This window comes from Phyllobates terribilis, unplaced genomic scaffold (assembly GCF_046119375.1).
Source record: "Phyllobates terribilis strain yellow unplaced genomic scaffold, ASM4611937v1 Scaffold_2__4_contigs__length_985480577, whole genome shotgun sequence".
Classification (NCBI taxonomy): Eukaryota; Metazoa; Chordata; class Amphibia; order Anura; family Dendrobatidae; genus Phyllobates; species Phyllobates terribilis.
Window position 1 is genome coordinate 512,717,167 of NW_027362762.1, and position 13,679 is coordinate 512,730,845.

The window sequence follows — 13,679 nt, forward strand, 5'->3', positions numbered from 1 at the left end:
TCTGTAACCAAGGCAGGCCAAGCAAGAGGGGATGAGAGAGACCGGACACCACGTAAAAGGAGATCTTCTCCGAATGTAGCATTCCCACCTGAAAAGTTACAGGCTCAGTGACAAACAAGATGGTCTCAGAGAGAAGCTTTCCATCCACAGAGGAAACCGCTAAAGGATCAGCCAGACGTATGGTAGGAATCTGATGTCGCTCCACAACGGCCTGTTGAGTGAGGTTCCCAGCGGCTCCGGAATCCAGATAGGCAATCTCAAAGAAGCGGGTCTTATCACTGGTACCCGAAATGGACAGAGTCAAGGGCGAAGAAGAACTTTTGCCTAGGATGACCTCTCCGAGAGGTCCTAGACACTGGAGTTTCCCGGTCTCACGGGGACAGGAGCGGATTAGATGCTCTATACTGCCACAGTAGAAGCAACTCCCCTCGGCGCGGCGGGCCTCCTGGCGAGACTTGACCATCTTAACTTGGTCTATTTGCATAGATTCTGGAGAAGACACCGGAGGGGATGCTGGTTGTGAGACTGGCCTTTGGAAGGTTGGTGCGAGGTGCAGGGGTCTTCTCTCACGGGTCGCCTCCTTAGAATGCTCCTGAAAACAGAAGTCGATCTGTGTAGCTAATGACACCAGGTCGTCCAGAGACGTCATGACCGGCTAGCTCATCCTTGATCCGTCCGGAAAGGCCCTCCCAAAAGGTGGACACCAGAGCCTCATTGTTCCAGGCAAGTTCAGATGCGAGGGTGCGGAAATGCACGGCATACTGTCCCACAGAGAGACTCCCCTGGCAGAGTCGGAGAAGAGAGGAGGCAGTCAAAGATTTTCATCTGGGCTCATCGAACACCTTCCGGAAAGCTGCGAGGAAAGCCTGGAGGTTGGACACCAGAGGATCCCCTCCCGCCACGCCAACGTCTCTCCGGTGAGATGAGACATGATGAATGCCACTTTGACCCGGTCGGAGGCAAAGACAGGCTGGTGGGCACTAGAACCTGAGGGCTGGAGAGAGTGTTAGCATACAAACAACCTTGCACAGGCACCTCCATTTTGGAGGAGGTGCCTTATATAAGGGCAGTCCTCTGGCCATTGGCCTTGGACTCTTTAGGACGGCGCGCATGGCCCCTTTAAGAGGGAAGGAGCGCACGCGCCCCAAGTACAGTGCCCGGGGAACTGTGCATGGTGCGCGCATCCCGGGCAGATGCAGCAGGGGAGCCGGAGGATGCCGGACCAGGGGGATCGGCGTCTCGGCCCGGCAGGAGGCAGAGATGCCAACGCTACAGTCCTCCATACAGTATAATGGGCCCCACATAGTCCTACATACAGTATTATAGGCACCAAATAGTCCTCCATACAGTATAATGGGGGGGTGGGGTGGGCGGTGCCGGCTTTGTGGGCCAAATATAATCACCGTGTGGGCAGACGTGCCAGAGTTTGACATGTGTGCTATACACCCCTACAAAGCCAGACTAATAGTGTCCCTCTTCAAATAGCCAAGCACATTGCCATATCCAAGAGCTTATTTACATGTGACTTGTCCATACAGAATGTTCTATGCCAGAGATGGAATCAGCAGAATACATGTGCCATACACTTGTCTTGTCCATAGAGAAGGTTTCGTAAGCACAGATTTACAGCCTTTAATTATTTAAAAAGGACCTTTCACCTAATTTTTCAACAGTGGCTGCATAGTAGAATAAAATGTGTTTGGCACCTAATGAGTTAACTTTTGTTAAATCCAAGTGGGTGTTTTCACTGTGGGAGTGTACTTCTCTTTGTTGGAGTTGCTATCTGATAACACCCACTTGGTTAAGAAAAGGAAAAGTTAACTCATTAGGTGCCAAATACTTTGAATGCCAATATCTCTGGAACAGAGGGGCGAAATAAAAAAATAAATAATCTATGTTTTATTCCGCTATGCATCCACTATTACATCATGTGTCCAGTTCACATTTTAGTCAAATGAAGCACTTTTAAAAATGAATGCTGAACTACGATTGGTTGTTGTCAGAAACAAGGACACTTTTCTTGTGATAACAGTTTGATACATGGCGCTCTATGTGCTTTATAAGGGAACCTGTCATCCGTTGTCAAAACAGCATTAATTCCCGATATGGTCCCTCATTGTAAATTACAATGTTCAATTCTCAAATGCTGTGGCAATTTATAGAAATCATAGGTTAAAAAGCCACAGAGAAAGGAATCCAGGCACATGCAAAAGTATCAGCTGGGCAGCTACTCAGGCAGTTACTGCTGCCTGAGTATTCAGGAGGTAGAGCCCCTGCCAGCACATTCGTTTCCAGGAGACAGCTCCATATTCCACTTCACTCTGTTCCAGTCAGGTGCCTAAATATCTTCCCAGCTGCTGCTGACTGCAATCCTACTACCAGCTACTACTTCTTTTTTACTCCAGTTAATCTTGGTGCTACAGCTGGGTAAATTATTTATTAAACTCTTCATCTCAGGTATCTTCATAGCAGATCATCAACTCTTCTCAGATACGCTTGATTGAAATCCAGCAAACAGCTACTTCTATTATGCTCAGTTCAGCTACTTCTGTCTCTTTTACCCTCTTAGCTCTGCTGTGTCAAGTTTCATGTTTACATACTTGTTTCTACGATCATGGTACCCGATAATTTTAATTCCGATATCCTAGAGCCATTGCACACTTACAACTCTGCTGTGCGCTATGGCATTGCCTTATCTCCTAAATGAATAAAAGATCATGAAGGGAGGGAGAGATGGGGGCATCTTTAGATAGCCGATACTGCAGATGCCAGCAGGTTCACAAAGACTTTTATCTAATATATATGACCAGCTTAAAAGGGGGAGAGACCTGTCAATCACCTACAATGGCACCAGGAGAAGCCGGCAGGCAGCGGCGCTGGACTAGTCTCATCTTTGGCTGTGGTCCCTGGTCAGATCTTTAAACTATATTTTCTCATTAACACCGGAGTGTTTCAGAGAAACATGTGAATGGCTGAAATGGAGAAGCCAGGTCCTGTTTTCTGCTGCCTTTTAATTAGTGAATCCCATTCACTTTGTATAAGAAAAATATAGAAAATTAAATGCTGTTGTCTATTAACACTGACAAAGCTACAGACATTGACAGAATGTTAATAGGATAGGTACCTGAGCAGGTCCAATAGGCAGCTCCACTGCTGTGGCCTGGAGATAACCTATATGAATTACTGTAAAGGTATCTCCAGGTCATAGCAGCAGCTCAGGATTCAGAAACACAGGGTATATATATTATTGTGAGCAGCTTCTTACCTCAGAAAAGTGAGCAACCTCGTCTTAACTCAGCACTCCTGGTATCTCCAGTATTACGTCAGAATGACAGGGTGGACAGCAGAGTGAACGGCCTTTTCTTACCTCAGCACCTCTGGTATCTCTAGTATTACGTCAGAATGACAGGGTGGACAGCAGTGTGAACGGCCTTTTCTTACCTCAGCACCTCTGGTATCTCTAGTATTACGTCAGAATGACAGGGTGGACAGCAGAGTGAACGGCCTTTTCTTACCTCAGCACCTCTGGTATCTCTAGTATTACGTCAGAATGACAGGGTGGACAGCAGTGTGAATGGCCTTTTCTTACCTCAGCACCTCTGGTATCTCTAGTATTACGTCAGAATGACAGGGTGGACAGCAGTGTGAACAGCCTCTTCTTACCTCAGCACCTCTGGTATCTCCAGTATTACGTCAGAATGACAGGGTGGACAGCAGTGTGAATGGCCTTTTCTTACCTCAGCACCTCTGGTATCTCTAGTATTACGTCAGAATGACAGGGTGGACAGCAGTGTGAATGGCCTTTTCTTACCTCAGCACCTCTGGTATCTCCAGTATTAGATCATAATGACAGGGTGGTCATCAGTGTGAGCAGCGCCTTCTTACCTCTGTACTACTAGTATTTTCAGTATTAGATCAGAAAGACATGGTGGATAGCAGCATGACCAGCCTCTTCTTACTTCAGCACTCCTGGTATCTCCAGTATTAGATAAGAAAAACAGAGTGGACAGCAGTGTGAGCAGCCTCTTCTTGCCTCAGTACTTCTGATATCTTCATTATTATGTCAGAAAGACTGGGAGGACAGCACTGTCAGCAGCCACTTCTTACCTCGGAACCCCTGGTACCTCCAGTATTAGGTCAGATAGACAAGGGTTGACAGAAGCGTAATTCTAGGACCCGTTGAAGTGCAGGAAGGCGCAAAACGTCCTTCGTCCACCATGTGTCCAAAAAAACTACTCCTGCATATATGTTTTAACTGTTGTGAAATAAAGGATCTGTCAAGGGACGGTGAGTGCCACCTTTCTTTTTGGCAAACTTTGGATTGACTGTATTTTGGTGCTAATCTCGATTGTCTGGTGGAAAAACATGTCCAGAAATAACAGGACATTCGGGCTGAGTTTGATGTTTGGTGTTGGATTCTTTGCTATTTCCCCAATTTTGACAGCAGCGTGAGCGGTCTCTTCTTACCTCAACACTCATCATAACTCCAGTAATATGTCAGAAAGACAGGGTGTACAGTGGTGTAAGCAGTCTCTTACCTCAGTACCCCTGGTATCTCCAGTATTAGGCTGGACAGGCAGGGTGGACAGCAGTGTGAGCAGCCTCTTCTTACCTTGGCACTCCTGGTATCTCTAGTATTAGATCAAATTGACAGGGTAGACAGTAGTAATAGCTGTCTCTACTTACCTCAGGTCAGCTCGCCTGGTATCTCCAGTATTAGATCAGATAAACAGGGGGAAAAGCAGTATTAGCAGCCTGTTCTTACCTCAGCACTCCTGGTATCTCCAGTATGAGATCAGAATATCCACTGGGAGCATATCTTAATTCACAAAAAGGGAGGGGGCGGAGCTTCTACTGCACATGCTCACAGGTACCAGTACTATTACTATTCCAGGACAGATTTCTGTCAGTGTAACAAGGCAACGGCTATTGTGATGTACTATAGTTATTAGTTCCCAAGACAAAATAAATGTGATTTGCTAATTAAAAAGATTAAAGATATTTAAAAATGTATTCATGAAATTTTCTCTCTTTATATTGTTTGATTCCTGGAGAATAACTTTACACAATACAAACACCAGTTTTTATCACAAACTTAATCTCGCCACCCTTTCACTGCCTAAGGCCGGCTGCACACATTGTCGTTTTGATACAAAGCTTCTGCTGCAAATTCATATGCAGCATTTCCGCATTACAATCCGAGTGTGTTACATGCAGGTCAAATTATGTTCTGATAATTTTTTCAACGTACTCAGCTGGTACTATATTAGGCCCCCTTCACACATCCGTTATGTCTGTATGCAGTTTTTTAAGGACCACAAATACGGACATACGCATACCTATTGTATTCAATGGGTGTGCGCACATGTCAGGTTTTTCACACGGACCGTGCGTCCGTGTGAAAAACCCGCAGACATGTCAGGTTTTTTTGCTCAGCATGGACAAAATGCGTGCCGCACACGTGCACCCTGGTGACACGAGGATGACATCAGTGTCATCAGCATGACACGTACCGGCGCCTGGGAAAATCAGTTCGCGCTGATCCCGGATGCCAGCTGCTGAAGGCAGCTCTCATCATTGTCCCTTCCTTGTGCTGAGATCAGCACGACCAGGAGGCAATGATGGGGGTTGTATTCAGCACCGGCTGTGTACATCCTGTGTAAAATTAAGAATTAAATAAAAAAATGGCATGGACTCCTGCCGGTTATTTATAACCAGCAGAGGGAAAGCCGCTCGCTGGGGGCTGATATTACTAGCCAGGGAAAGGGGCCATTAGCCAAAAATTTTCCCTGGCTATTAATAACAGCTCTCAGCTGTTTGATTAGCGTTTACTGGCTAGATTACATTTCTGGGGCCGCTGAGGGCTGATGTTATTAGCCTCGGAGGGAACCAATATCCATGGCCCCTTCCCTGGCTATTAATATCAGCCCACAGCTGTTTATTTAGCCTTTGCTGGTAAGTATTTATAGGGGGACCCTACATAAATTTTTTTCTGGGGTTTCCCTGTAATGTAGGCAGTAAACGCTAATCAAACAGCTGAGAGCTGTTATTAATAGCCAGGGAAATTTTTTGATTATTGACCCCTTTCCCTAGCTAGTAATATCAGCTACCAGCAGGTGGCTCTCTCTCTGCTGGTTATGAATAATCGGCGGGAGCCCACGCCATTTTTTTTTAATGTAGTTCTTAATTTTACACAGGATGTACGCAGCGGGTGCTGAATACAACTACCATCATTGTGTCCTGGTCGCGCAGCCAGCGCCTGGGATCAGCGCGAACTGTACTCATTTTCCCAATCGCTGGTACGTGTCACATGGATGGCACACAGACAGCAAACGGATACACGGATGTCACATACGTAGGTATGGATGGTACACAGACACGGACTACGGATCTCACCAGTACTGGTTTTCCCTGTACATGAATCACCAGGACATGTGAAGGAGGCCTCACACTGTGTTTTTTCCGCACGCAAATCTGCACAAAAAAAATCTGCACCCAATACACACAATGTGCATTTACCATAAACTGTTACCAAACACCAATTGAGACTCAATGCCATCATTTTAGTGTTGGACATGGTACCATCTGAGTAAGAAAAGTTCACATTGGAAACAGATTAGCAAAAAGCTAAATTACCCTGTAAAGTGGCAAAGCTTGTTTAGCCGGTGGGGGATCATAACATTGTTCCGCCTTCCTAGTTCCAAATCCCCACTGATGAGAAATAAATCCAATAGATATGAGATCAGTGATAGGAAACTCTTCAAAACTCTACCACTGTGCTATATCCACAGGCCCAGAAAGGAAGGAACATCTAATTCTACAATACTTACTAATACAAACGCTAGTTTGTATTGGAAGTGGAATTGCAAGTGTTCAAAGGCAAAACAATTAGCGCAACAGGCAGAAGCGATAGGCCAATGGCGGGCAATAGAAGAGGAGCCATCTTGTCTACAGCACCCCATACCTCGTTGTCTTTCCTCATCTGTCCAGTCATCTACGCGGAGGTAGGGTCAGAGAAAAGAAAATGGCAGATCAAAATATGGAGACAGGAGGCTTTATATAGCTATACTCATCTGTGAATAAAGACACATAGGTTATCAAACTTGTCAGTAAAAGACCAATCAAGTTTCTGTCTAAAAGGGCTGCTCAAGTGAATCTAGGGTTTATGTTTGTATCAATTGGTTAGGTACAATTTGCATTTTTGGCATTTCTTTGCCAAAAAGGGAAAATGGTTACAGGGGATTTCCCACGAACAAAAGTTCATTTTAATCAATAGATCTTGGAATAATAATAACTTCCACAATTGGATGTTTAAATAAAATGTTCCTGTGCTGAGATAATCCTATAAATGTGCCCCTGTGTAATGGTTGTGTTTGACAGTGCAGGAACATGGTCTGATCATGTCAGCACAGGAACGTTTTATTTAAACACACCCTATTGTAGAACTTATTATTATTCCAAGATATATTGATTAAAATGAACTTTTGTTCGTAGGAAAACCCCTTTAAAACTCTATCACAATACATCTTTTTACATTGTGTTTTGAATCCATCGCCCATAGACTAATATCTCAGTAATTGAGGAATTGACCGGCCATGTAAAGGTACTCTTGGACTTGTCTTTGAAAGAGTTTCAGGCACATATGAATAGTTTGGGGGTGAAATCCTGCTGACAGATTCCCTTTACAGCAGGGGTGCACAACCCATGGCCCGCATGTGGCCTGCACTGCCCCTGGTTGTGGCCTGGGCAATACTGACCAGAACCAGCTGATTGCAAAAACGGGAAATGCCTGAAGAACGCTGGGGGACGGCAGCTACTGTGCTCCTCAGTAACCAATCAGTGCTGTGCTTCAATGCAAAACTGAGAACTCATTGGTTATTACAGACCCCCATCAGAGGCAGAGACTCTGCATTACCCAATTAGCACTCTCCATGATTGTAACACAGTGCTGATTGGTTACTGAGAGGCTTCAATCACACAGTCACAGCCCTGCACTGTGGGATAAGCAGGCTTGGACTGGCCCACAGGAGAATCCTCCGGTGGGCCCCTCTTATATGAGAAGTACTTGGCACTATATACTTGAATCACTATGTACAGACAAAGGCAGCATCTTATTCATATAATAATCTACCCAGATCATTGTTATATAAGTTTGTGACTGAGGATAAAGTCATATTTGCATGTAGTTGAAAAGTGGGGCCCTGGAGTTGGTTACTGATGGGCCCTTGGCACCCAAGCCTGACACTGTTGATAAGGTTATAAGAATAAAAAAAATCTTATGCTTGTGGAGCCATTTTCCGAGACTCGTAATGTTTTAATTTTTCAGGATCTGGGGCTGTGTGATGGCTTTTTTTTGCGCCCTGAGCTGAGGTTTTTACTGAATCCATTTTGGGGTAGATACAATGTTTTCATCGCCTTTTATTGCAATGTTGCGGAGTCCAAAAAATAATAATTCTGGAGTTTCAATTTTTTTCTTGTAACACCGTTTTCGGATCAGATTAATTTATTTTATATTTTGATAGATCAAAGTTTTATGAACACAGCAATAGTAAATATGTATATTTTTATTAATGACTATTTTTAAAAAATGGGATGATTTGAACTTTTATATATTTTTTCTTTATTTCATTTTTAAAACCTTTTTTTCACTTTGTACTGTATTTGTTAGTCCTCTTAGGGGACTTGAAGCTGCGATCGTCTGATCACTTGTACTATACACAGCAGTGCTATATAACGTAAATCATGGTCTCCTATGATGTAGACGACCTAAAGGCTGCTGTCAAAGCAACCTGGGCTTCCATATCACATCAGCAGTGCCACAGGCTGATCGCCTCCATGCCACGCCGCATTGATGCAAAAGGAGCCTCGACCAAGTATTGAGTGGAGAGAGAGAGAATTTATATTTATTTTTTTCACTGTTCTTTTAATAGATGTGCACCTCTCGGGAGAATTTCAGAGACAGAGAGAGAAAGAGAAGAGAGAGAGAGAGAAAGAGAAGAGAGAGAGAGAGAAAGAGAAGAGAGAGAGAGAGAAAGAGAGAGAGAGAGAGAGAAAGAGAGAAAGAGAAAGAGAGAAAGAGAAGAGAGAGAAGAGAGAGAGAAAGAGAAGAGAGAGGAGAAAAGAGAAGAGAGAGGAGAAAAGAGAAGAGAGAGGAGAAAAGAGAAGAGAGAGGAGAAAAGAGAAGAGAGAGGAGAAAAGAGAAGAGAGAGGAGAAAAGAGAAGAGAGAGGAGAAAAGAGAAGAGAGAGGAGAAAAGAGAAGAGAGAGAAGAAAAGAGAAGAGAGAGGAGAAAAGAGAAGAGAGAGGAGAAAAGAGAAGAGAGAGGAGAAAAGAGAAGAGAGAGGAGAAAAGAGAAGAGAGAGGAGAAAAGAGAAGAGAGAGGAGAAAAGAGAAGAGAGAGGAGAAAAGAGAAGAGAGAGGAGAAAAGAGAAGAGAAATAGAGAGAGAGAAGAGAGAAAGAGAAGAGAGAAAGAGAAGAGAGAGAAAGAGAAGAGAGAGAAAGAGAAGAGAGAGAAAGAGAAGAGAGAGAAAGAGAAGAGAGAGAAAGAGAAGAGAGAGAAAGAGAAGAGAGAGAAAGAGAAGAGAGAGAAAGAGAAGAGAGAGAAAGAGAAGAGAGAGAAAGAGAGAGAGAAAAAGAGAGAGAGAAAGAGAGAGAGAAAGAGAGAGAGAGAAAGAGAGAGAGAGAAAGAGAGAGAGAGAAAGAGAGAGAGAAAGAGAGAGAGAAAGAGAGAGAGAAAGAGAGAGAGAAAGAGAGAGAGAAAGAGAGAGAGAGAGAAAGAGAGAGAAAGAGAGTGCGAGAGAGAGAGAAAGAGAGAGAAAGAGAGAGAGAGTGCGAGAGAGAGAAACAGAGACAGACAGAGCGAGAGAGAGAGAGACACAGAGAGAGAGACAGAGAATTTATATTTATTTTTTTCACTGTTCTATTAATAGATGTGCACCTCTCGGGAAGGGGGGTGCTGGAGAGTTTTAAGAGATCAGTGAGGGTTTCAGCACCTCGACAACCACTAATATTCTTGAAATATTATATTATAATATTACTAAAGCATTTAATGAAGTTATAAAGGTCTTATTACTCTTCAATAACCTTGGTAGCTCTTCTCTGCGCCCGCTCTAGCTCAGATATGTCCTTCTTATACACTGGAGCCCAAAATTGTACACAGTATTCTAAGCATGGCCATACTAGTGACTTGTATAGAGGCAAAACTATATTCTCATCATGAGTATCTATGCTTCTTTTAATGCATCCTATTATTTTATTAGCCTTGGCAGCAGCTGCCTGACACTGGTCACTAAAGGCGAGTTTGCCATCCATCCAAGCCTTTTTCTGTGAGCGTTCTACCCAGTGTATTACCATTTATTACAGAATTACACATTTTTTTCCTCTACCCAAGTGCATGACCTTCCATTTATCTATAGTAAACCTCCCAGGACAGGAAGTTTGTGCAGACCTCTGTTGATGCCACCAGGCAGCGCCAAAGAAAGGACATTACCTCTATCCGGCTCCCTTCACTTCTCACTTTGGGCACATGTTTAAAATCGAACATTTCCAATCCCTGATGACAGAATTTGGGGACGAGTCAAGTTCCCTATACAGAAGCCAATATCAGCCTATTCTACTGAAACTGGTTGCTTATACTATGGCCATCTCCAGCGCCACTTAATTGCCTTAGATTTGTAGCACCACTCCAGCACTGAAATAAAAATACAAAAACGCTGGAGTCTGTACTAATCTAAGTTCCCTGCCCCTCATATAATAATATTTAACTTCTATATTTTATTTATAAAGCGCTCCAATCGCCTTTCCTGATTCTGGAAGGGACAGACTGCAAAAAAATAAATAAATACATATAACACACCCCAAACTCCACCACCCAGACCCGTCTAGTCTAAATTGGGCATGTAAGAAAAAATAATGACAAACTTGAATACTCTATTTAAGGTGAATGGAGTACAAGTAGCAGAAAACAAATAATTACAATAAAAGTTTTTTTATATATACTTTTTGAAACTAAAAATCTAAGAAGAAATAGAGCAAAATATAAACATTACTGTTCTGTTGCAATATGAGCAAAGCAGCAGATTTTGTTGTGGATTTGTATTATAAAGGGTGATGTCCGAGGCGACGTTGGCAGCAGAAATAACACCCTGTGTGTTTCAGGTCTACAGCGCAGGTCGCTTTATAGATTTTCCCTGCCACGTGTGAATGATGTCTTATGAAATCTCACAACGCTGCTACTTCTCTAGATTTTCTGTATAAAGAGCCGCAGCGGAAAATGTGTTGTGTAATCATACAATGGCAGTGAACCCTTACAAAACCTGCATTGGTCACAAAAAAAAGCACAAAATTATTTTGACAACCCAACAAATATAAAAAGTGTACACCTAATGTCCTGAATACCAGACCTTGGCTGAGCCTGAACCCCTTAGGCATTTCTTAAAGCCAGGTACTAGTAAGTGCTGTGAAGATGTTCGGAATTCTAGACACAGAACCTCTCCGCCTTCCTAAGGACCTGCTGCTTCTAAAGCTTTACGTTGCTTTCTTCAATGTGTGTGCCTTTTTTTATAGAGATCTGATGTAGAAAAAGCTATATGCAAATTAGTCTGGAAGCGCCTCGGGGGCGTGTCATTGTACCTGGAAGAAGTTGTCCAAGTGCACTGACACGCCTCCAGTGCACTTAGTGGCTGATTTACATACTGCTTATACGCTAGATTTTTCATGACAGATACATCAGATTTATATAAAAAAGGATCACTTTTATTGCTGGACAAGTGACTACACGCCCATGCCACTACCTTCATATGTAAAAATCTCCTGACAGGTTCCGTTTTAGGTCCACAGCGTTCTCCACTTATCTCGCAGATGCTGCACAGCAGCAGATTGATGCCGGAAACCCAACCGGTGTATTCAGGTTTATCTGGAAGCACACTGGCAATATTACTGGGCCTTTCATTGGCACGTTTGGGAGCCCTCTTGGTGGGATAAGTGGGCTCTCCAGTCTGCCCCTTATCATTCCTTACAGAGGGTATTCCCCACTGATGCTAGAGGCAGGAGTTTTGTAACCTTCATTCTGTAGAGGCAATGTGGGGGCGGCAGCGCTGGCCGATGATGGAGGGCTACAAGATGAGCAGATATCAGGGCCCACAGTGTGGACCATACACCAACAACTCTACAAGGTAGTTCTGACTGGCTACAACTGCGCGGCGATAGGGCAGATGGCGCGGCGATAGGGCAGGTGGCGCGGCGATAGGGCAGGTGGCGCGGCGATAGGGCAGGTGGCGCGGCGATAGGGCAGGTGGCGCGGCGATAGGGCAGGTGGCGCGGCGATAGGGCAGACAGCACACTACAAGCTGGCAGCATACACTTGTGATCCCCAACTTCTGGCTCTCCATTACGACTACCCCCAGCATGCCCCAGCAGCACGTTACTGTCAGGCCTGGTGAGAGTTGCAGTCAGCCTATAGCTGGGGGGGATGTTCACAAGCCAAGGCTTTGCCCACTTTTGGCAGCTGTGGCTCAGATTCCGGCTGCGGACCCCCAGAAGGATTAGCCCCATTGTCATCCCCTTACTCTCCCGATAGCGGCGCAGACAGTAATCTGTGTGGGTTGTGAGGGGCTGAGTGTGGATTTGATGTGGATTTCGGAGAGTAACCAGCACCCAAATCCGTGCAAAGCGTGGTAATGTGAACATGACCTTAGCCTGCAGCCGGATGACAACTTCTACAGATCACAATCCTATCTAGTCGCTGTGACCACACATTGTAACTTGGCCCCTAGGAACTGTGGAACCACAATGGTGGCACATCCACAGGGCATTAGCCACCACTGATCAGTGTGAGCCCAGACTTCCAGCAGGGCGGCACTCACCCTTCTTGGCCTTATCTGGAGGGATGTTCTGGGCCCGGAGCCGCTGGTCCAGGATATACAGCATCTCCCCCCCGAGGTTGATGAAGAGCAGCGGCAGCGTGCGCAGAGACATGGCGGGGCGGCCTCACAGGACCCCGGAGCACCGGCCCCACAGGACACCGGGAGCACCGGCCTCACAGGACACCGGGAGCACCGGCCTCACACGACACAGGAGCACCGGCCTCACAGGTGTCAGATCTCCCGGGAAGCTCAGGCCTCGGACGCCGCCACTCGGTTGCTAGGTTTCCGGCTCAGCCAATCACAGGGCGCCTTGCTAAAGTCCACGACTCTTAGGGGTTGGCTTCCCTTCGCCGATGAAAGGAAAATCGCTGTGTAGATATGCATGTTCTTGCCTGCGTTTTTTTTTATTCTTTTGAATAGATAAAAATCACTGAAAGCACTGACAGGCTGGAGACTGCATGGGGGAAATAGCAGCGTGTGCATGAGATTACTGAAATGACATTCACTTTGCATGTGCTGGAAAAGACTTTTTTTTTACTATAGAAAAACGTGTGTGAACCAGACCTTGTATTGTAGCAGAAAATTGACCCCTTAACAGCAGGTCAGCTTGGGCCATAAAGGGACATTCCTATCTGGGACATCTATGTTACATCATCAGGGCTGCTCTCCATTCCTGACAGGCCTCATTCCAGAGAGGGCCCGGAGCTATCTATGGTGCATGCTGTTCATAGACTATATATGGCCAGCATTCGATAACCCCCTTAACCACTTTAGGACCCCTTTCTGTAACAATTATTTACAGTGGTTTGGAATGGC

General features: G+C 45.0%; 1 protein-coding gene across 1 annotated transcript in view; it reads right to left on the reverse strand.

Moving 5' to 3' along the window:
* The window catches only part of OSCP1 (organic solute carrier partner 1), a 36,092-nt gene extending 22,906 nt beyond the window's left edge, over window positions 1-13,186 (reverse strand). The window contains exon 1 of the mRNA XM_073665906.1: window positions 12,864-13,186. Within this exon, the coding sequence (XP_073522007.1) occupies window positions 12,864-12,975 (112 nt within the window). The 5' untranslated portion in view covers window positions 12,976-13,186. The remainder of the gene's footprint in view (window positions 1-12,863) is intronic.
* Between the last annotated feature and the right edge of the window lie 493 nt (window positions 13,187-13,679).